Source organism: Haemaphysalis longicornis, unplaced genomic scaffold, assembly GCF_048455015.1.
Source record: "Haemaphysalis longicornis isolate Haplotype H1 unplaced genomic scaffold, Haemaphysalis longicornis Haplotype H1 scaffold_8, whole genome shotgun sequence".
NCBI lineage: Eukaryota > Metazoa > Arthropoda > Arachnida > Ixodida > Ixodidae > Haemaphysalis > Haemaphysalis longicornis.
In genome coordinates, this window is record NW_027526445.1 from 69,108,546 (window position 1) to 69,132,161 (window position 23,616).

General features: G+C 51.0%; 1 protein-coding gene across 3 annotated transcripts in view; it reads right to left on the bottom strand.

Annotated features, from left to right (window-relative positions):
• The window catches only part of LOC144149758 (uncharacterized), a 138,698-nt gene that overhangs the window by 74,374 nt on the left and 40,708 nt on the right, over nt 1-23,616 (bottom strand). The window contains exons 3-5 of one of the 3 annotated variants that reach the window (XM_077681409.1): nt 13,321-14,655; nt 7,109-7,286; nt 3,165-6,070 (exon numbers count right to left, since the gene is read on the bottom strand). In XM_077681409.1, the coding sequence (XP_077537535.1) occupies nt 7,147-7,286; nt 13,321-13,501 (321 nt within the window). In that variant the 5' untranslated portion in view covers nt 13,502-14,655 and the 3' untranslated portion in view covers nt 3,165-6,070; nt 7,109-7,146. Of the gene's footprint in view, nt 1-3,164; nt 7,287-13,320; nt 14,656-23,616 lie in introns of those variants that run through there. The other 2 variants (XM_077681408.1, XR_013318356.1) reach the window with 2 other exon arrangements.

A 23,616-nucleotide genomic window follows, 5' to 3' on the forward strand; every position in this document is an offset into this window, starting at 1 on the left:
ACTACAATGGCCTCCCTCCAAGAGTGTGGAATGTGCCCCGAAAGCCATATTTTTTTATATAGATGTAGAAGTGCTTCAAGTGTGTCTGCGTGTAGATGTTGTATCATTGTGTATGTAATGTTGTCTGGGCCTGGAGCTGACGGTTTACACGTGCTCAGAGCAGCCCTCAGCTCATGTAGTGAAAACAGAGAGTTGTAAGAAGTCTGTGATTTGTTGTTGTCGTGTAGGGACTTCTTTTCACAAGAGGCTTTATACTTCAGGAAAGTGTTCGTGTAGTGTGCTGAACTGGACACGTGTTGGAAGTGTTGTGCGAGTGTGTCAGCCTGGTCTTCCAGTGTGTCCCCTGTTGTACTGACCAGGGGCAGGCTGTGTGTATGTTGTCCTTTGAGTTTGCGTATACGTGTCCATACCTTGCGTGTGTCTGTGTATGAGTTTATAGATGTTATGAATGAGCGCCAACTCTCTCGTTTTGCCTCACGGCGCACACGTTTTCCTAACGCCTTGGCCCGTTTGAACAAAATGAGGTTACCCGACGTGGGGTACCGACGAAGGACACCCCACGCCTTGTTCTGGGCCTCTCGCGCCCGCCTACAGTCCTCATTCCACCACGGCCTCCGCTGGTTGCGCGGGGCACCAGAGGCGTGGGGAATAGACTTTTCGGCGGCGTCGAGGATGTGCGCCGTGAGGAGTTGTGCGGCTTCATCTACGTGTAGGTGTGCTATGGATGTGTGGTGTAGTTTCGATGTCTCTGTAAATGTGTTCCAGTTAGCTCGTGCTTCATTGAACCTATTATGGGAAGATGAACTGCTTGGGCCTTTACCTATATATCTAAGTGAGGTGGGGAAGTGGTCACTACCATATGGGTCTGTTCCCACACCCCACTCGAGAAGAGGAAAGAGAACTGCGGAGCCAATAGCCAAGTCAAGACATGAGTATGTGTTGTGTCCTATGTTATGATATGTAGGCTGTTTATTGTTGAAAAGGCATGCTCCAGAAGATGTAAGAAATTTCTCTATCAGGCGACCTCGGGCATCCGTTCTGGAAGAGCCCCAAAGAGAGTTGTGAGCATTAAGGTCGCCTGTAAGGATGTATGGTTCGGGCAGCTGGTCAACCAGCGCCTCGAAGTCGGAGCTCGTAAGTGAAACATCAGGAGGAATGTATATGGAGCATACCGTTATTAATCTATTAAATATTATTGTGCGGACGGCTACAGCCTCAAGGACGGTGTTCAAGGTGACAGGGTGGCATGCTAAGGATTTGCGGGTGATTATGGCAACACCGCCAGAAGAGTGTGTGCAGCCATCCCTGTCTTTCCTGTATACCATGTAACTATTCAAGAAATTTGTGTGTTTGGAATTCAGATGTGTTTCCTGGACACACATTATACTTGGCTGATTGGCATGCAGAATCTCATAAACGTCGTCAAGATTATTCAGAAGGCCTCTGCAGTTCCATTGAACAATATTTTCTCTTCCCATTATTATGTGTTCAGAGCTACTGGAGTGTGACTATTTATGTAGGGTCTTTCGGGGCTTGCACTCTTGGAAGGGGTTTTCTGACCTTCTCTACTGACCTGGACGTCGCAGCCCGTTCCTTCCGCTGCGATGAAAGCCGGAAGGGCTCGACGTCCATGTCGTCATCTGAAGGCAAGGGGGTGCCCAGCGGACTGGGCCCCCTTGACGTTGTACCCTTTCGGGTGTTCTTTGCCTGCGCTGCCTGTGCCGAAGGCGTGGGGAGCACCCCAGATGGCACAGGCAGTAAGGAGGGGGAGGGGGTCGCTGCGACCGCCTCCGTCTCCATCTCGTCCGGGCCCTTGCGTGTGCTTCGGGCCGGTGGAGAGGGGGAAACGGTGGGTGCAGCAGCATCCCCACCGGACGTGGATGCCACCACAGCCGCTGCTGGCTCAGCGAGCGGTGCGGAGGCGGGTTGGGCTGCCAGAGGCAACCCTAGGGGGGGCGGGGGCGGGACCAAGTCCGACTCGCGGTACTGGGTCCCCGCCGAAACCAGACGCCGCTCCGCCCCCCGGCGAGCTGCGTCGGCGTACCTCCCCACGGGAAAAGAGGCGAACCTCTTTCGCGCCTCGGGGAAGGTGATGTTTTCAGTGACTTTGATGTTGATTATTTTCTTCTCTAGTTGAAACTTTTCACAGGCGCGAGAGTATGCTGCATGTGGACCCTGGCAATTCGGGCAGGTAAGGTTGGTTGCTGTGCAGTTGTCCGATAGATGATCATGCTGGCCACATTTGGCACATGTTGTTCTGCCACGACAGGAGTTGGTACCATGCCCGAACCTCTGGCACTTGAAACAGCGCCGCGGGTTCGGGATGTATGGCCGGACAGAACAACGGATGAAACCTGCGCTGACATGCTCGGGCAGTGTGCAGCGGTCGAAAGTGAGAATTAGATGTTTGGTGGGTATTTCTTTATTATCTCTCCTAATGACGATGCGCCTTACTGCTGTCACGCCTTGATCTTTTAGGCCTTCGAGCAGATCGGTCTCTGTCTCGGTTAGGAGGTCTGGCTCAGATATCACACCCTGGGAGCTGTTGAGGCTGCGGTGGGGTGTGACTCTGATATCCAGGTCTGCCATGCGGGTTTGGCTCATGAGAGTTGTGGCTTGCTTCTGTGAGTTAACCTCAACTAGGACCTCGCCAGTTCTTAGTTTTTTAGCATTGTATGTCTTGCCAAGGATGGATTCAAGAAACTTGGATACAAGGAATACAGATTGTGAGGAAAGAGGCTTGGATTTGTCTACCGATTCAACTATCAAAAAACGTGGGTAATTGTCAGGTTTCGGTGAGTTGATGGCAGGAAGAGGTGGAAAGGATTCTTCGGTGCGGACCCTTTTCAGGGTCCGATCATGTTTGGGGGGGGTTTTTCGATTTACCATATGGCATAGGAAAAAGCAGGGGACGGGGGTACTTTCTTCACTCGGTTTACCCTGTTGCCGAGAGAGGTCCCGGAGCTCCCTGCCTGGTAAACAGACAGGGAGCCCATCCGCCGGAGCTTGACCTGGGCTCCGACAGCCACCGTTCGTGGTTTCTAACCCTCCACCTATAAACACATCGCCACGGTTGGATCCAGCTTATGTTTGGGGGCTCGGGGTCCGCGGTATCGCCAGTACCGTCACCATGATTGCTCAAGGTGCCCCGTGCGGGGTCTCTCTCTCACTTCCCCCTCACCTCCAGCCTTGATAACGCCCTCCCTCGCTCGCTCGATATTTAAAGGGCGCGCGCGTCGTTGTAGTAACCGATCATGGGCTTCCCGTCCACCGCTCCGACCAAGCTTCCCCGCGTTGGAGAATGGCTGCTTTGCTGCACCACCGACGGGGAACAACTGTGGCCCGGCAGCCCGATCTGGCTCCGGCACATCGTTCTCGAAGCGGCCACGGCGTTCGCCCGTTCCTGTAGGCGGACTCTGCGGCGCGGCCGACACCGACCGCTCGAGATCATGTATCCAAACACGAACGAGGTCTTTCGGGTCGCCGAAGATGAAATGGAGACCGACGACGAACATCACCGCCACGAAACCCAAGAGCCCCCGCACATCGTCTTACCGCTGCAGGCCAGTGCCGGCTGTGGCGGCGACGAGCAGGACATGGATTTCGCGGCACTGGTTGTAGAGAAGGCCATGTTCGTTGGGTTGGACAAGCGCTCCCGTCAGGCGACTGACTACGTGTGTTGCCCGATTGCTCGAGGCATCGACGACTTGGATGAAAAGGACCCGCGCTGCGCCAAGCTCTTCTCCGACGACTTGCTGTTGCAAGAATGTGTTCAGCACGTGCGGCAAGTGGTGAAACGTCTGATAAGTTTCCTGGGACCCCTCGACTGGACGGCGGCTCCGTGCACGCCTCGAGTAATCGCCGCGTGGAACAGGCTGCTTCGGCTGGACGACTGCTTCATCGCGCCGCACGTTCCTTCTAGCGTGGAGCTGGAGAAAATGGCCGAAGATTCATCGAAGCGCATTGCGAAGCGCATTGAAAAGATGGCTGTGCAGCGCGGCGCGCGCGACGACAACGACGCCCTGCTCGCCCTTAACGTTGCGGACGACGCCGCGAACGCCAAGAAAGACGGAGTAGTGCTCACCATCGCGCACGGAACCTGCGACGAGGACGTCGTGACTTGCGCGGACGTCAACCGCGTCCTGGGCAGAGTGGCCGCGCACACCTTTCTCCAACTGCACGCTCACCACGTGCGAGCCTTGGACGTGCGCCTCAACGGACTAGTGCACACGGGCGGCACCAGAAACGCGGCCTCTTCTCTCATTCTGCGGAGCCTCCGACTCTGCACTCAGGTGCGCGTGCTGAGAGCGTCCACTTCGACGTTGGCCGCGGTGTACGCGGCGAGCCTGGCGACCACGGTCGAGCTGTGTGAACTGGACATCAGAGACTATCTCTTCGTTCGCGGCAGAGACGCGGGCATGCTGGCCGCTCCCTACGCGTCTGCGTACGCCTCTCGCAAAGTCGTGTCCTCTCTGCTGCTGAGCAACGCCACTTTCGTGGAGCGCATGAGGCAGCGGGTGGACGCGGCGATCGCGCGAGGTATGTGCGCGAGCCTCGAAGCCATGTGCCTGTACGAACCCCGCCGGCCCGAGGACGCGATCGCCTTTGCTCAGATAGCTCATCTATGCAAGCACGGCGACCTGTATAGGTTCGAGATGGTCGGAATCCCCAACGTGAAAGTGATCGTGGAGAAACTGTTGGGCGGTCGTCCCTATCCCCGTCTTGCGGTGCTAAGGCTGCTGCTCGGACACGTGGACGTTACAGAAGAGCACTTTTCCGTGCTGAGGGACTTTTTGGCGATGGTGCCCAGGCTGGAAGTGCTGGCGCTGCGACAGAACCGCCGCTCGTTTCACCGGTGGTACATGTTTGTCGAGTCTCGCAACACGAAAGCCGACTGCGTCGTGGAGTTGGTCGACAGCCTCCCACATGGCACGCGGGCTATGGAGATCGACTACGTACCCTTGATCGGGAGAGCAGACTTTATCGCGGCCGTGCAGAAGCGCGAACTGCGCGTGTTTCATGCTCCGAGCCTGCATCTGACCCGGGATCTCGAGCCGTATCCCGAGTCCGTGCGAAAACTGTTCTGCGCCCACTCCGAGTGCGCGGCCTCGCAAGACCCCCGGTACAGCCTGTCGGAAATGTCGGACGAAGCGTTTCGCGTGCACGCGATCGCTCCGACCGTTCCCGTCCACCAACACTGCGCGCCGGGAACGCTAATCCTGAACGAAGCCACCGACGTCAACACGCTGCTGTACTCGGAGACTACCGCCGAAACGTTGCGTTCGCTGACGGTGTGCTCTGTGGCAAACTCGGACGCGGTGCCGGTGAAAGCTCCTTCTCTCCAAACGTTCAGCGCCGCCGCGCCGGCGTTCGTGAACGCCCTGACCGTGGGGCCGGTCGGCCGCGCGCTGACAGAGCTGAAAATAATGTACGCCTTCGAAGACGTGCCTGTGGACGCCACTTTCAGTGTATGAATTGATGATGATTCGATGACTTTCCGGATGCTAATGCATGGACGACGCTCAGCGAATGTGTATAGATGATGGATTTAGGAATAGTATGTTCAACTATGTGATTTACAGCCAGAAAGATGCCATATGCTTCTGCCGAAAAAATACTTCTCTTTGCATTCATGGTTCTACCTCCTTCAAAATTGGGTCCATCAGCAGCACAAGACACCGCAGTGAACGTTTTGGAAGCATCACTGAAGAACTCTGCAGCCCTGTATTTATCCTGCAGATAAATGAAATGATGCTCCCTCATGCGGCTGCTGGGCCCTCATGCGATTGTTTGTCAAACGTCAAGCACCCGGGCGAGGGCGAGGGGAAGTTTGGCGTCAAGCGTGGCACTCTCGTCGTGAGCGAGCGCAGCGAGGTAACAGCGCCGCGGTGCGCCCCAGCAGCCGCTCCGGCTGCCTGAGCAGTGGTCCGGTTACTTTTCCGGCCGATAGTACATAAGATGTCACACAATATCAAGAAAGTAGTTGGAAGAGCCGGCATTTGCGTTGTTTTCACTGCGCCGATCGACGCCTGTGCAGAAGAGTTAGTTGCAAGCCCAGTCCAGCCAAGACCTGCAAAAAGAAACATGCTTGGCCTTATGTTGAATGCGAATCTCAAGTGCTGTACAGCATCCCACTCAGTTGCAAAAGGTGCTACATAGGCCAGACAGAGGCCGTTGCATTAATGACCGCCTGCGTGAACACGCTGAAGCACTGAATGGGTCTGTTGGCGGGCGCCTTCCTGCGCACTGCAAAAAATGTGGCTGCACACTTTTGCTTGAAAAATGCGGTGTATTGGGCTGTTATCGGGAGCAGAAGGCACGCAAGATTTATGAGGTGTTTTGCATTTCTCAGCGCGGTGAAGTTTGTATTAGCCCACCGGACATCTCGCTCATCAAAAAAGGGATTCACTATCTCAGAACTTGACACGTGTCTCCTGGCACCATTGCTGTGCATTTTTTAGCAACTAATTTGGTGCTGCTTTCCCTTGTTCCTTCTCCCCTACCCCTTCTTCTTTCTTTCTTGTTTTTTGTGGTCGACCAGCATGTATCCCGATGCAATAAATTCTTTGTTAGTAAGCGCTTCTGTTTCTCATCTTCGCGTCGTCCCGTTCGTTGCGCCGCCCTCTACTCTCAAATTTATGTACCAACCAGCTCAAGCTTCAACTCTTCTGAGGTAAACTGGATGTTCCTACAGTCCACTGCAGACTACATGGCATACTAACATTTACTTGAAGACCTGTCTGTTACGTCATTGAAGACGTCACAAAACGTGATTGGGCAGAAGAATCAAAATTTTAGATTTCATGGATTAATTTATGATTGAATAAAGCATCATTTGCTGCTAAGCAAGTAAGTGCTCAAGGCACTAAAACACCAAATCTTTCCAATAAAACAAAGTTGTATTTTATCTGCGTGGTTCCTTGAAGACTGTATCTCCAAAGCTGCTGGTATTACTTAAATTCAGTTTATTCTATGTTAACCAACTTCTGTTGTTGACTTCCTGCAACCTATTTCCAAGCCTGCCGGTAATAGCTCCTGGTAGATTTCGCCCGAATTTGGGAATAGCCTTTGTTCCTATGTTATGTGTATTTTGTTGTTACAGGTTCACCTTGGGTCCGGCCACCTAGTCAAAGAAGCCAAGTTCGGCTACATCATGGCTAGTCGGGCGCCGGCACGTGTGGCTCGGGAGCTGGCCCGCAGTTTTTGGTCAGCCAAGGAGCTGCAGGCTCGGACGTTGACTGGACAGTCCCACCGCCAGGAGCCGGGCGGAGTGGCCTCTTTGCCAGCTACGCCAACAAAAGTGGAGGCTATAATGTGTAAGGGGGCATTTTGAAGGAGGGAAGGTTGATCTGCATCAGTGAAATGTTACCATGCAGGCAGTGCAGTTATGTAGCAAGCTGGTTTGACCCTATCAGGCGGCCCAAAACTACCATACCATTCCGAGTAGGTGCCCCCCTGCATGCAAGTCGAGATCACTGGCAGAGTGCGGAGGGTGCTCTATCCCAAAACGACACAAAAATTCACGATGGTGGCGGCAACGATCCCTCGCCAGGAAAAAGACGGAATCCACATTCACCTAACATTTTGCCAACGAGTGTTAGTCATCAATCTCAAAAATATAAAAAAAATCCTCCGAGTCAGTCTCAGAGAAAACTTTTCAGAATTCAGCTTGAAGTCTGCCCTGTTCTCCTGGTGTCCTGGCTCCAACATCTGCAAGTCCTCCATGCAGGTCGCCTTCCCCCGGGCCATACAGTGCATTCTTATGGCACAGCCCCTGAAAAACCATGCCGCGGTATCCTCGGGTACAGCAGCCCATGCCCCAGCAACAAAATCGAACATATGCTATTGGGCTGCTAACCACAGTTGGATTGGATTATAGACTGAACGTCACATGCCAATGTTGCCTGTATGCAGTGTAGCTCGGGGTGTGGACACTATAGGGCAAAGGGAGAATCCCACAACAGCACGGAAATTTGAAATTAGCTGTTGATTAAGGGGAGAAGGGCCTTGATGGAAGGGGGGGGGCTTGCTTGTTTGGGATCTTGCGGGAGGTGTCACATGCCACCAGCATGCCCTCCAACATTTTGCACAACCTTGTGCTAAATGTGAGATTATACACCCGAGATAATTTACATGAAAAAAAAAAACAAGCTCTGCTTGCTCATTTCTTTATTATGAAAAAGAAACTCAAAACAAGCAACATACAGTTTGCTTTCAATCAATTTGGTTTGTTTGTGGTTTCGCTTTATCGAAGCCTAATGGTACGAACTGCAGAAAATATGAAATGCAGATCACTGACCAAGTAAAAACATAAAAATTGATGTTTGGGAGCAGTGCGGCTCGTTTTACGCAATGAACTTGAAAGCACCGACTTGTGTGGCCTTCAGTGATCTTGCCAGAGTTTTGGCATCTCTGGGGAACTTGCAGCCACCAGTCCTATTGATTTTCTGTAGTTCAGTCTGGATAACCAAGAATTCCAAATGAAGGCATGCTTATATGTTGTGCTCTATGGACAGAATCTGGGCAACATCCCAGTTTATCTTGCGCCCTGTTTTCTTTGCTTGCTCAGTGGTGGCATTGGTAACCACTTTCTCTTTTTGGAATGGCAGTGCAGGGAGAGTAAATTCCTGTTTTTAACGAAGCTTTCTGAGAGCGAAGGGAATTTTATGTCCTGAGGACTTTGTATAAAGTTTTGTGTATGTGCCTCGGGTGTGCCTGTCTTGACAGTGTCCTACCCTATCACCAGAGTCCTTCAATGCTTCTTTGGTCATGAAACTCCCAGCCAAGTTTCGTACGGGGACAGATGCTATCGGCGAGGGGCACCACCACAGCTCAGAGGGCATCGGGCTCGGCCGCCGCTGCTCTGTAGCCAGTCCGGCAGGCAGGAATGCAGTAGCAGCATGTCTGTTCACGCCAAATGTTTTCGTCACTCACAAAATGACGAGTCCATTTCAGCAGTCCACGACGCATGAAGCGAAAGCGCACTGTTGACAAGGCGCCGAGCGTCCGTTCCCTGCCAAACGCACTCTGACCATTTCCCCTGCTGCCCTGCCCTCCGATCAACACCAGTGCCGTGGTGCAGCCTCCCTGGGCAACGCACGGAGCTCGCCCACAGCGTGACGGCACAGTTTCATGACCAGAAAAGCATTTAAGGACTCTGCTATCACTATAAATGTCAGTTTAGTGCAACACCCACCGTGGTTGCTCAGCGGCTAAGACGTGCTGCTCAGCCCAAGGATATGGATGCGATTCGCGACCTTGGCAGTTGCTTTTTTGATAGAGGTGAAAAGCAATAATGCCTCTGTGTTTGAAATTTCGGCGCACGCTACGGATCCCCAGGTGGTCAAAATTATCCGGACTCCTCAAGTATGGCGCTCCTCATCGCTTGTGTAGCATTGGCATGTTAAACCTCAATCTCTCAGTTAGTGCAAAGTCTCACAAGTGGGTCAGCAAACTGGCTGTGTAACTGGACAGTCCCTAAATGCTTCACGTTTTGTTGTGAGCACCACAAGGTTTTGCAAATGCTTGTGAGACATTTTGATCTGCGTTCATTTTCAAATCCAGTACTAGTGGTTCAACTACAGAGCATCTGGTGCCGTTTTGCAGGTGCCGTGCAAAGGTGGTACATGATAATCCGTGTGATGAGCCACCCGCGAAGAGGATCGCACGGGGACGGAAGGCCCTGAGGGACCTCTTCGCTGAAAGGGGCAGGCTCATGCGCCTGAAAACGCCTGCCGTGCCTGCCGTTGCCGTGCCTGCCGTTGCCGTGCCTGCCGAAGAAACTCAAGAGGGTGCTCTTCCAGCTGCCAGAGCTTAATCGAATCAATCGAATCAAGGGACACCCCTTCTGTTGATCATGTGCAATCGGCGACTGGTGTGCACACTGTCGGTAAAAAACAGGCGCTGTGATGTGACCAGGCATTGTTTGTGATTCAGTGTAAAAGTGATAGAGCGTGTGCGAACATTGCGGTGTTTCATTCGCGTGGAATCATGTGCTTGTTTGTTTGGTTGTTTTTTCGAATCATGTACATATATGCGTGCTTTTCTGTTCCCTTTTGCATAAACCCAGTTGAAGTCTAGCGTGTGTTTCGTCTTTTCTTTCTTCCTCCTGGGTTAAAGTTCGCTAGAAGTATAAACTCAATTTTTGGAGTTCTAATAAAATTTTGTTGTTTACAACTGGAGTAGATGTTTTAATGCTTGCACGATAGCTTCTAGGGCTGGTCTGTGTTTGGTATAATGCACAGCCGGTTCTAGCTCCTAGTGGGCGTGCTTTCAGGGGACTGCGCGCTTGAATTTCAGCGCCAGCGCACTCGATTTTCAGCGCCAGCGCGCGCGATTTTCAGCGCCAGCGCGCGAGATTTTCAGCGCCAGCACAAGCGTTTTCGAGCGGCCAGCGCCACGCGCTTTCGAGCGCTTTCGAGCGGCCAGAGCCACGCGCTTTCGAGCGGCCAGCACCGCTGGAAAGTGCGCGCGCTGGTCCGGAAATCAGGCGCGCGCTGAACGCTGCCCACCAGCGCGCTGCCTTTTCGGATAGGGTAGGGACCATTTATCACACTCGGCGTAGAGGCTCTCGACTGGGCTAGTGTGAAAAGCACCACATGCAAGGCACAGATACAGATGCAGCACTGGGTCGAGCATTTTCAGTGCCGTTTTTGTGGCAGACCCATAAATGACGCTTCCATACAGTCAAACCTCGATATATCGAACACGGGTATATCGAATTATTGCCTATATCGAACTCTTTCTATATCACGCGGAAAATCACCTGCATTTTTAATTTTTTATTTCGAACTGGGACGAACATGAAATGGGTATATCGAACTCCGTCACCCCGGACTGCCCAGACCGCTCGCGCTCTGTTGCCAGGCGGCGAGCTTTACCGCAGTACCTTCGAGGATAGTGGTGGCGCGATGGGCGTTCCCGACTGCTGCGCATCGGTTGCCCTGAAGCAGAATTGGACGGTGCAAAAGAAGAATGCGAGCTTGAAGAAACCTGGGGCCAGCTGGAGCGATTTGTTGGTGCTGAGCCACGAAGCATGTGCATTGTTGACTGTTGGCGGTGACGACAGCACGGGCACGACGGTCGTTGCACGGATGTGGAGATCTTAGCGGAGCTAGGTTACTACTGAGCGCACAAACGAAGACGCTGCCGAGGTTGTACCCGCGAGCGCTGACAGTGCCCCGCTGCTGACTTCGACCGAGGCTTCAGCGGTTTTGGCCCTAGCGCACCGCTACAACAGCGTTATAGAAGGCACCGGACTGTCGCTTGTGGAACGTTGATAAAGTCGTGTATAACACGCCAGGCTACCCTGCTGCAGTACTTTAAGCCAAAAGAACAAATACTTTGAAGCACCAAGTGAGTATTTACTGCACAATTCGTTCATTTATTGATTTGTACCAGTTTATGACGCGTTTTTTACGTAATTTTATATATCGAATTCTGCTATATCGAACTATTTCACGGGTACCGCGCTGTTCGATATATCGAGGTTTCACTGTAGTCCAATCGGGACCCCACTAGGCTTGTAAAAATACGTAAGAGGAGTTGCTTGTCCGTTCCATAGGACTGGTGTGACAAGATTTTAAGAATGTTGACAGCCTTTAGACATTTATGTTTCAATTGCTTAATGTGAGGGATGAATGTAAGTTTTTCATCCAACACCACTCCTAAAAACTTGTGTTCCTTCCTCACAGGAAGCGAAACGCTATTAAGTGTAATGTCTGGGTCCGGATGGATCCCACGCTTCCTGGAGAAGACAACACAGGTGCTTTTTTCTGGATTAAGTTTAAACCCATTCTTGTCTGCCCAGCTGGCAAGTTTTTCACTGTGCTACAGGATCCTCTTCATGACGAGATGGTCCTGTTCATGGACCCACAAGAGCCCAAAATGCAGCCCACCGAGGAAGATTACGTCTACATGTGCGCTGAAAACATTGGAGAACAGGAATCCACCAGGAAGCCAGGTGCTGAGGAGGAGATGCCTTTCTGTGACCTTTTTAAAGGTGCAATCGAAGAAAAGGTGGTTGTGTGTAAGGGGGATATGCTCCTTATGGTGTTGAAGTTTGCTTTGAAAAACAACCTAACTTTCTCAGCCTTGACAAGTATGATTGAGATGATTAATTTGTTTTTTGAGAGACCGGTACTTCCACAATCGAAGTATGCACTGGGGAAAGTTTTTTTGCAAACAGGCATTTCTATGACTTTTTATTTTTGCTGTGACAAATGTTTTACTGTGACACGTCAAGCTGAGCAAGGTTCCACTGTGCTGTGCCCAACGTGCAGCCAGGCTCTGACTTCCAGTTCCGTGACTGATATGTCATTTTTCGTTCTCTTGGATCTTGCCCTTCAGCTGCAGAAGGCGCTTAAGGGGTGCAGCATTTTGGACCTCTCAAAAGTTCTTGAACCAGTAGATGTCATATGAGATATTCGGGATGGAGAAATGTACCGAGAGTTCGTTGCGTAAACAATGGATGCTGAGCACAGAATAAGCCTGACATTAAATGCTGATGGCACGCCACTTTTTAAATCAAGTGGCACTGGAATATGGCCAATCCAGCTTTTAGTGAATGAACTGCCCGCTGAACAAATAATGAACAAGCGTGTGCTACCTGCCCCCTGGTTTGGAAGAAAAAAACCAGAGATGGGGCTCTTCCAAGCTGCATTTGTCGAGTTTATGAATAACTTAAGTACGAATGGATTCATGCTCGAACATGAAGGGGAGAGGAAGCTCTTCAAAGCATTCTGTATTTGTTGCGCGGTAGACTCTGTAGCAAGAGCTCCAATGCAGGGCCTTACACAGTTCAATGGCTGCAATTGGTGCCTGCAAGTTGGGGAAAGCTCTGCTGGGGCCCTGAGGTACCCAGTACAAGAAGAAGAGCCTCCGGAGAGGTCAGGTGAGCACCCCGCACGGGGCACCTTGAGCAATCTTGGTGACAGTACTGGCGATACCGCAGACCCCGAGCCCCCAAACATAAGCTGGATCCAACCGTGGCGATGTGTTTATAGGTGGAGGGTTAGAAACCACGAACGGTGGCCGTCGGAGCCCAGGTCAAGCTCCAAGGGGCACTTGATTGTATGCATCTTAAGCTTGCGAACATGTCCTCTATCACCGGAAGAGGGTAATGCTCCACGTGACATGCCGGGTTGAGGGTTACCTTAAAATCACCGCATATTCTCACGCTTCCGTCCTTTTTGAAAACGACCACGATAGGCGTAGCCCATTCTGCATGTTGCACAGGTGATAGAACACCAAGTGACACCAGCCTATCAATTTCACGAGGGACCTTATCGCGGAGGGCGTAAGGAAGAGATCTGGGCTTACAGAATTTTGGTGTCGCCGTCTCCTTGAGCTTCAGGCTGGCTGGTGGACCTTTGATAAGTCCAAGGTCTGTTGAGAAAACATCCTCGAACTCGCCGAGCAGTCGGTTCAGCATATTGTCGCTTGGCTCGGCACTTGTTGTAAGGTCCGGCGCAGTCAGGTCTCCAATCGGAACGCCCGTCATGTCAAGCAAAGTGATGAGATCAGCAGACAAGGCACAGATACATTTTTATACTTCACTGGAACTGTGAGTTCACCCAACACCAGACGCTAGTCCCGCGTAACACGAGAGCTTGATTCGTGGTGGTTCTAAGTGCGGCCACTGTGCGTGGTGTTGATCGTAGACTTGGCGCGATATGACGCACACCGGGGAACCAGTATCCACTTCCATAGACAGTTCTACGTCGCCCCATCGAAACATGCGCCGTACGGGTGGTTGCAACCCATTTTTTTTCTTCCCGAAATCAACGTCCACACGTGTGCGCTATCCATGTCGTCGTTGATAGATGCGCTTTCAACTGTCAGTGCCTTTACACTCGCTGCCCGCCTCTCAACCCTTGCATCAGTTGAAGCACTGCAGCATTTCTTTGCCAAATGACCGCGTCGCCCACAGCGAAAGCACCGTGCGTTATCCCAGCGGCAGGAGTTATCGTCGTGCTTCCACATCGGCTGCAGTCATGCGACGCGCCTCGTGTACGGTTACCTCGAGAGTGAGCGATGATGGGCTTGCATTTTTAGCACAGTCGGCAGTTCTGCACTCACATCTTTCGCATCGCTGTCAGTTGCCTCGGCTGCAATGACCATTGTTTCAGCCTCCTCGAGGGTTAAATCTTTCTTTGCCAGTAACTGCTTACGTAAGTTAGTTGAGCGTACGCCGCAAATAATCCGGTCCCTCAACATCCGGTCTAGCGCACTTCCAAAGTTGCAATTGTCTATGCGCCGTATTTCGACTAGGAATGCGTGCACCGACTCTCCTTCTTGTTGGCACCGGGTGAAAAACTTGTAGCTTTCTGCTATTTCGTGACGCTTGGGATCGTAGTAGTCATTTAAGGTTGCGAACGCTTCGGCGTAAGTAAGGGAATTCGGCATCCGAGGTGCAATTAGCCCCACTAGCACTTGCACAGTCTGCGTGCTGAGTGCTGCCACTAGAAGTGCTCTCTGCCTTTTGGAGTCAGTAATAGCATTTGCTTCAAAATACGCTTCAGCCCGAAGAAGGTACTCTTTCCACTTATCTCTTGTGTCGTCGAAGACCGGGTACTGGAGGCTGGTCATAGTCGTCGGTACTTGTTGCGGCAGGCCGTGGGCTTCAACTTTCAGGGCAGCATGGGCTTGACACCACTGTAGTAACACAGGCGCGCGCAGCGCAGCCGCATGGACGATGGTCGGGCAGTCAACAACGGCGTTTATTGCCAGAAGGGTGATTATATACGTTGCCAACAAGAGGGGGTCAAGGGAGGGGGGAGAGGGAGAATCAAGGCGCACAGGGCCAAAAGAAAAGGTGCGCGCGCAGCTGGTTTTGCTGGCCGGTACAAAACGAACGAATACAACAAGTTCCAAAAGCGTTGAATATCTGCTTGGTCATTCACGCGTCGTGTGCCTTCTCCAACAACCAAACGGCACCAAAACCAGTCCTATCTGACCGTTAACGATGGCTAACAAGTAGTGTGCTAAAAAAAACTGTACAAAGCTTAACTAACTTTAGTGGCTCCGAGTGTAAAACGGTTCATGTGGCTCACTTTTTTCTTCAGACCGTCACCCTAGCATCAGGCGGTACTGCGGATTGGAGAGGCCTGGTATGAGGCACTACTTGGACATCTGGCACATCGCCAAGGGTAATTGTCCTGAACTTTATCAGCTAAGAGCAGCTGGAAATGTCGCAAGCATGGCCTGACGGAGCTCCTGTGCATCCATATCCCAGGCGTCAAGAAGCTCCGTGCTGCCAGCAAAAGGCACGCGGTGCTGGATCCAGCCCAGAGGCAACCATCTGTACTGGGTGGCTGCAATGGCCCAAGGTGACAGCGAGCTCATCTTGAGCATGTGGAAAAGCATCCTGAACCATGTGTGTGATGTGCACAGCTCATCCTGAGCATGTGGAAGAGCATCCTGAACCATGTGTGTGATGTGCACACTGGCCACGACGGGCCCTTTGCTGAATGCCTGAGCCCCTTGAGGGCAGACAGTGGATCAAACCATGTAAGTTATCCAGCAAAAATTAGCCCCTTACGGGTTATGCTCGTGGCATGTGCTGCAGAAGCACAAGCGTGTGCACAAAATGCCTGTGTTGCCAAACTGTGCTTACATGCTCTTCCTCGGGCATTGGCTTGGCACTGTACCTGCTCTACTTTCTATCTTTCCTGTGTCTGCAGATGCCACAAAAAAAAGGAAAATACACGAAGTGCTTGCATGCCACCTCTTTAGTATTGTAAGGTCACGAGCTTAAAGGGACCCAGAAAAGCTTTGTGAAGATTGCAATCAAATGCATTCAGGTGGTAGAACACATAACAGGAGATTTTTGAGCCAAGTGTGAGCCCGATACGTTGCACGGATAATTTTTAAACAATTTTTTGAAGATAGCCCTTCTCAGCCGATGAGCGTGCCGCCGCAGCGAGCCGATCACTGCTGAGGCAACGGCGAGCCGCCCCCCCCTGATTCGCTATATTGGTGCTGCGCGACAATACAGGCCTTTCGCAACTTTTACAAAAGGCTTTTCTGGGTCCCTGGAAGAGCGCCACTTTTCTTCCATCTCCTGCACTGTTTTCCCACATGCTGAATATTTTGAAAGGCTACTGACGCATAGCAGCTTTGCTCACTGGATGAAACACACAAGTACTAGCCAGTGAATTTAAAGAGAAAAAAACAGGAACAAATGCATTTTAAACTGATTTGTTTGCTTACATTGCATGTCTCTTTCTTAAATGTACCTTCCTTTTATGGAATGTCTCAGCAGCTCCGAATTTATCTGCGGTTGCCTCCAAGAGGCACGCCTCTCTGGATTGCAGCTCAGTGGCTAGATTAGTGGGTCCACACTGTTCTATCTTGCAAGCAGTGACTAGGGGGTAGGCATCCGTACACCTGCAGCTGTCATGGAATGTATAAGGAGGGAGTTTGCAGCACACTGGCAATGTCAATAAATGCTAAATGATGGTCAGTGCACGCAATGCTACTGTACGGGATTCCTACGCCCTGTTTTGCTGTCTCCTCTCTAGCGTCCCGAGCTTTTGCTGCCCTCAAAGGCATCGTGGAGAGCCCTTCCCTGCTGCGTGACTTGACACAGATAGCGCCCGCAGCACAGACCTTCTCTCTGGAATCGTTCCACAGCGTCCTTATTCACTTTGCCCCAAAATCGAATGCTTTCACTCAAGGAGTGATGAAAGCCAGGTGAGTGATCTAACTATTGCAAAGTACACCGAGCTGAACTAAGGGCTTTGCTAACACTTTCTGCAGGACTCGGCTCGCTGTGCTCCACTTTAACGAGAACGCGTCACGGGAGCAGGCAGAGACACAGGATGGGATTAAGAGGTATAAAATCAAGTCATCCAAGTTGAGGAAGGGGCACTATACTGCCTGCCCAGTCAAGGAGGACAGGAGCTATAGTAAGTGCCAGTAAAATGTTTTACTGAGGGAGCTTGCACTCCAAGTTGTAAAGAAATCCCCACTGAGCCTCCAGAGAGTGTGTTTTTTATTTGCTAGCCAACAATATCGCCAAGGGACAGGCGGACAGTAGCACGTTCGCTGTTATGACCGCTTGTCTGTTATGACACATGAACAAAACTAACTAGCAATTGCGACAGCTTGTGGTTGCTTGTTCAGTAATGTTATCTGACTGCAACGTAACATTGATAAAAGGTGTCTCTGTGATGGAGGTAGGCTGTGGATAATTTCCCTGAAAGCTTGTTCGAAAGCGTACAGAAACGAAAGGTTAGGCTTCTCCTAAAGATGTGTGTTTATCTAGTTATTACATAAATGTGATGGCTAAGGCTATACTCAATGAATAACTAAAAATACATCACTTTAGCTCAAGAAATGCACTTGGAAAATTTTCCTTTTATGGTAGAGAGCGTATGCTGCCAGACCATCCAAAGCACATGAGAAATTAAGCAGCAAAGTTACTCTTTGTACAGACACTTAAGAGATTTTGTTGCAACACTAGCGACCAGTTGCAGTGCTCCGGCCTTGCTTGCAGTAGGAGTCGAATGCACACCAAATTCTCATAATAATGCATTCCTTGCGTGCCTGTAATGGCCTTCACTCTTCGAAATGGTCCACCTGGCAGCCACAAGTGGATTCGCTGCATTATTAACTTCTGCGCTCACGTGGACCAAGAAAGGCTGGTCCATAGTGTTCTTTGTAAACTGCATGGCACATAATTACACGTGAGTTTTATCTCATGCCAGTAATTGCTACATTTCTTCTATGCACTGCCATGTTTCTTTTAATCTCCATGCAGGTTCAAGCAGCCGTGGCCATCTGCAGGCGTAGCGCTGCCAAGCACCAAGGCTTCCTTTCGGTCTACAGTAGGAGTACGTGTGCGATACCCAGAAATGTATGACATCTGTGTGATGTACGCTTGTTGCATTAATAAAATTAGGGGCGCTGTTTCACTTTTCTCTTTTCTGTCAGGTTACACACAAGCTGAGAACATGCATGTTTTGACATGGACTTTTTCATTGTTCAAGCATGTCTCTATTGGAAGGATTAAGCCCAAGGATCAAGGATTAAGTTCAAGTTTATCATCAAGCAATGGTCCTATATCCAAAATATAAATGTTACACACCTGGTTTATCTTTGCAGGATAGTGTTCCACAAAATCTGGCACTGCCAGCTGAACGGCCGCAACAAAACTTCAACAAAACGTAACACCAAGTGCCCGGCAACTCTTGATATAAAAATCAAGAAGCTGAATGAGGCGACGAAAAGAAACGACAAGTTTCTGCGAAGGCCAGTGCCACTTGTTGCCGTTATAAAACTGGTAAAGGAGCACAACCACAACACAGGGTCTGCTGAAGCACTCAAGATGCTGCGCACCACTCCAGAGACACGGGAGGCATTCCATGCCTACTTTGAATCTGGAAAGACCCCCGCCAAAGCAATGGAGGAGCTTGAGAAGCTGCCGAGCGGGCAAGTGAATAGCCCTCTGCTGCTGGCGAACGGTGCAGTGAACCCTGCGGCAAGAACAGTGTACTATTGGCACAAACAATGGCGAGATAGAACGTTCGGCCCACTGGCAAACCCACTACCAATGCATCAATGGTATGCAGTCAATCGGATGTTTTTTTATGGTGCTAAAAATTTTGGTCACTCTATTCACAAAAGCTTTATAGCTGCTCTTTTAGCACTGAGATTATAATACGTATTCTGTGGAGTATTCCTTTTGTCCTCCAATTTTCGATGTCTGTGAAAACCAAGTACACCTCACAGAACAGCCTTCCATTAGAGGAACCATGAACGCTGAAACGTCTGCTTGACCTATTTGAAAGAATGCTGCATCAGTTTATTAACCGGGACAATTTTAGCAACTACTACTAGCAATAAGCTAGATGAACAGAATGAATGAAGCAAAGGTAGCTCACCACCCACTTCCTCGTGCTGTTCCTGTGAGAGCACAGTCTTGCGGATCCCTCCCCGACCTGCCCCTACTGCCCTGCCCCTGTTGCTGAGGCGACATTGGAGTCCAGGGCTCCAACCAGCCCAAGCTCGCCACATGGGGGCCACAGGACATCGCCCAGGCCGACCTCCCGATATTCATCGCTGGTCGCACGGCCCCCTTTACAAGAAACTCTTGGAATTCATTTCGGAAACCGGACTGTATAGTTTCCTGTAGTGACCGCAGCACTGTGTGTGTGTGTGTTTTTTTTTTTCCTTTCCTTATGTATCGTACTTCTGTCATGTTTTGTCCAGTGTTTCCCTGTTACTTATGCCCTGTGGCAAAACGACGCAATAAAAAAATTCTTTCCCCTATGCACACATAAGAAAATGCCATTTACTCAAATTTAATCAAAAATTCAAGCAAAACACGATGGGTGTTTTAATTGAATTCCTGTATCTTGACAAGTGAACATGGTTGCTATTGGCAACCGTGTTCCCAAAACTGATGGTAACAGAATACTTTTCTAACGCAGTCTTTTTTAACTCAATTTTCCGACGGCTTTTCCCGCTCCTTTTATTTTATACTGAAGCTTAAGCACATCGCACCGGCATCTGAATTAAAAAGTCACCTTCAATTCGCCGGTGAAATGAGCAGTCTGTGAGAGATGGCCGGAGCAGATTTTTGTAAAATGTGCTTCTCAAGGACTATTTTGTGCACGCATGTGTAACCGCGCAATCTAACCATGCGCGATTACGTCAGCACAGTACGAGCGCTTCCTGCGGCAGTCGTCACAGGCAGCCAGCCCGTGCGAGACCCAGCGGTCCTGCGGCTCGTGAAAGCGGCCGCCACGGATAGGGAGGGCCACGCGTGGGTGGTCCACGTTCAGCTCGAAGGTGGACAGTTGAGCGAGGAGGGCATTGACATCCTGAGCGTGTTCAGCGCATATTTTGAAAGTTTGTTGGCGTCCGAAAAGGCCACACTCAGCGACGCTGGCATCAACTTTCAGGACAGCTTGCGTAGCTTTCTAGGCAACCTTCCACACGTGCGACCTACGAAGTCGATTGTGCCGCTGGTGGCTCCGGTCTCTGCTACTGAGCTCTGGGTAGCAATTAAGGGTGCGAACGTGGCCTCGACTCCGGGTCCTGACGGCATTCCTGCCGCTTTTTACCGAGAATTTTCCCCTGTTGTCCGAGAACCACTGCTCAACATGGTCAATGGGTAATAGCGGAAGGCAGCCGAAAGCTGGACACATTCCGCGAAGGCAAGGTAACTTTGGGAGGGAAGGGATCCAACCAGCCCCAAAGGCTAGTGGCTGATTAGTCTGCTGAACGTGGACTACACGCTGGTGGCCTCAATTCTCGCGAGGCATGTTAGCTACATGCGGACATAGCCTTGCCCAAACACTATTATGCTCAAAGGCCAAACACAACAGCACCGAAAAAAACTCAGACAGAAAAACTGAGTGGAGTGTTTGGATGAGAGCAGCTGTCCTCACACCACATGGTATTCAGCTGCATTTTTCTCAGCTTGCCAACAAATGGGACCAGAAAAGAGGGAGACCACACAAATACACCTGTCACTTTTACCGTCTCCTGTACCTGGCCTTTTCTATTAAGTTTTCCTTCCCAGAGGCACACTTATGAAGGAAAAACATGCAATACTGAACCATTTCACCGTCGACTGCACAGCATTACAACCTCAGCAGTTGAGCTGTGTCTACTAACACCAAACAAGGCATGGTTTGATGGAGCAATCACATGACTAAATCCTCATGGGCTCGAAACAGTGCCATGGGCAGACCCATTCTATATTGGAAGTATCTGGCACCGTCTCAGAGGTCATGAGGAAGTAAAAATGAAACAAAGACAACAAAACTGAGTCTTGGTGAAATGCACGTCGCGAGGTGACTGGCAAACGACCGAGACATGCACTACAACTTTGCTCAGATGCTGCAAAGTCAACCAAGCCTAGTGAAACACGCTGCTTCAAATTCCGTGCTCTAAAGATGATTCAAAAGCAACAATTGTAGCAGAAACACAGTCTGCTTGCAAAAGAAGAAACTTAGAATGCAAGCGCAAACACATTGAACTGTTTATGTTTGGGGGTCGGGGACCGCGGTGTCGCCAACACCGTCACCAAGATTACTCAAGGTGCCCCGTGCGGGGCCTTTATGAATCAATGAAGGTAGGGGGACTCGACCTGCAAGGGCGGAGGCCTGTGCCTCGGAGGTGTCGAGTTGTCGCCTGTTCCAATGAAGGACGTATGCTTTACAGGTGTTCGGTGCCAAAATTTCCGCAGGAGCTGAGCAGAAATGCGGCCAATAAACTCGGAAATACACTCGTGCCAAGAACAGAAAAACTGCAGCATTGAAATGCCGGGAAATGCCGCCTAAACAGGGGCCAAAGGGCTGAACGATGCACTTGATGCATAGGTGTGCACTGCCGCCTGGCGGAGCGCGGGGGAACCAGCACGCTTACAAAATTTGGCTGGGGGCGCGCCGATTGGGACAGCGTGAGAAAAACGCGCGCGGGGGAATCTCGGAGGCCATGGTTCAACACATAGATTCTAACAAATACCAAGTCACAGTCAATTCCAGAGGAGCAGCAACCACCCGTGTACAGTTTAAATCCATCCACCTTGGAGACGAAATAGTTCCCCTCGTTCCAGGCGCCCCCTTGCAACCACCGTCACCTGTCCTTTTCTTTTTTTCCAGTGTACCAGACGAAGCCCTCACCCAAGCTCTCCACCACCACGGCACCATCACGGAAATCAGACACGCAACTTTCAAGTCACAGCCGTCTGTTCGCACTGGCACCCGCTACGTGCAGATTTGGATGAAAGAGGGAAACCCGGTTCCTAACACGTCCGCGTCGGCGGCCACCAGGCGGTCTTCGACTACCAGGGGGTCAAGCGGGTGTGCCGACGTAGCAAACAAGAAGGCCACATAGGAGCCGAGTGCGCGGCCCCCTTTAGTGAGAGGTGCGTTATACGGCCACCAAACGGAACCCTGCGACCTTCCATGCCGGCGATGCTCTGAGGCCCATGCCACAAAGAGCTGCCAGACACCTCCCCTGTACAGCACGGCGGCGGGTGGTTCACAAGCCAGAGTTCAGTCTGCGCATGGAATGCGCAGATGTCTATCTGGACTGATGCAAGGCAGCAATACGCACCTCTTCATGAGATTGATCCCAAGTGCACCTTCAGAATGCCACCTGGACTTAGCAAGCACGAGGAAGCCATTCTGCATAGGCTGCGCTTGAATGTGGCCTACACCGGACATTACCTGTACAAAATCCAGCAGGCATCTTCACCTCTTTGCTCCAAATGTGACTCTCGAGAAGACATCCATCATGTTATATGCGTGTGTCCAAAGTACACCGTGCACAGACAGAAACTCATATTATCTTTGTGCAGGCAGCTTGGTTCGGGACTTGAGCTGAGGGCTGTTTTGGGTCCATGGTCGGGTCCTAGTCAGGCCGCGCGTGCAATCAAAGCTCTTTTGGAGTTTCTTCGGAGCACAGAACTGGACAGAGTTTTGTGATTGAAAATTTTTGCCGCATCAAATGACATCATTTCGTTTTCAGTTTTTTTTCTGTCTTTTTTTTTTTTCTTTTTGTTTTTCTTCTCTCATCTAGCGTAGCAAGCCAGCCCGACGGCTCGGCTAACATCGCTGGTTTTCATTAAAGTTATTCTCTCTCTCTCTCTCCCACTCTCCCGCCCCCCCCCCCCCCCCCCCCTTGGTAACAGCTAAACCCGTCGACACCGGAAAACTTCCCAGCAGAACCCCAACTAACTCACAAGATTACCAAAAGACCGCGAAGACGTCCCGTCCTCTGGAGCCCCAGCAGCAACACCACCACAGGAGAAAGGAAACCAAGAAAAGCACCCCGCGAAAGAAGACGATGACAACAAACCCTGCCCGCTAAGTTCTCAGCCGTGGGCACCCCTTTCCCCGGATGTCCAGGCCCTAGTACGGAACTTGGAGCAATCCACAGAAATTCTGAAGGAAGTTCACGACGCGGATGGCAACGGATCATCACCGAATTCACCGGATTGGCCACGATGGGAGGCCTCCAGCGGGAAAGAACAGGCGGATGAGGAGATGACGGATAAGGAAACCGAAGTGCCTGCAGCAGACCGGAAAAGGACACGTTCGAGTGATGATGGCACTGCACCTTCCACGGTCGGTGCAGCGGCAGTCCCCAAGAAGAACCGGACAGCGGGAAAGAAAAAGTGAACGAACAATGGATCTTCCTCTCAATAATAAGAGAAAAGCTCTGCGGATTACGTCTGTGTCCTGTGGTGAACGTGCAGTGTGTGTGTGCCGCACCGAACTTCGGGCTCCACCTCCTGGCCCGATGCTTCGGGCTTTGGACTACACCGCTTGATGTTACACCAGTTGCTATGTAAGCCCCCATCGTGGTGTTCCACTTCCTAACGTACTGCTGCGGTGTTCAGTGTACCAGGTCATTCCATGTGTAGTTATTTATCTCACAGTAGGCCGCGTTTCCCCTTTAGCCAGTTTTGATAGTCTTGGCCAAACCGCCAGTGCCGCGTGCTACAGTGTTCAGAACAATGTGCAAGTTGGGAGCATTTGTGCAGTCCACGCTACTGTTGTACTAGCATTAGGTAATGTTTCTGGTGTTTAACTCATTTCTAATGTTGAGCGTTATAACCCTGAACGTTCAAGGTTTCAGGAACACAGAGAAGCA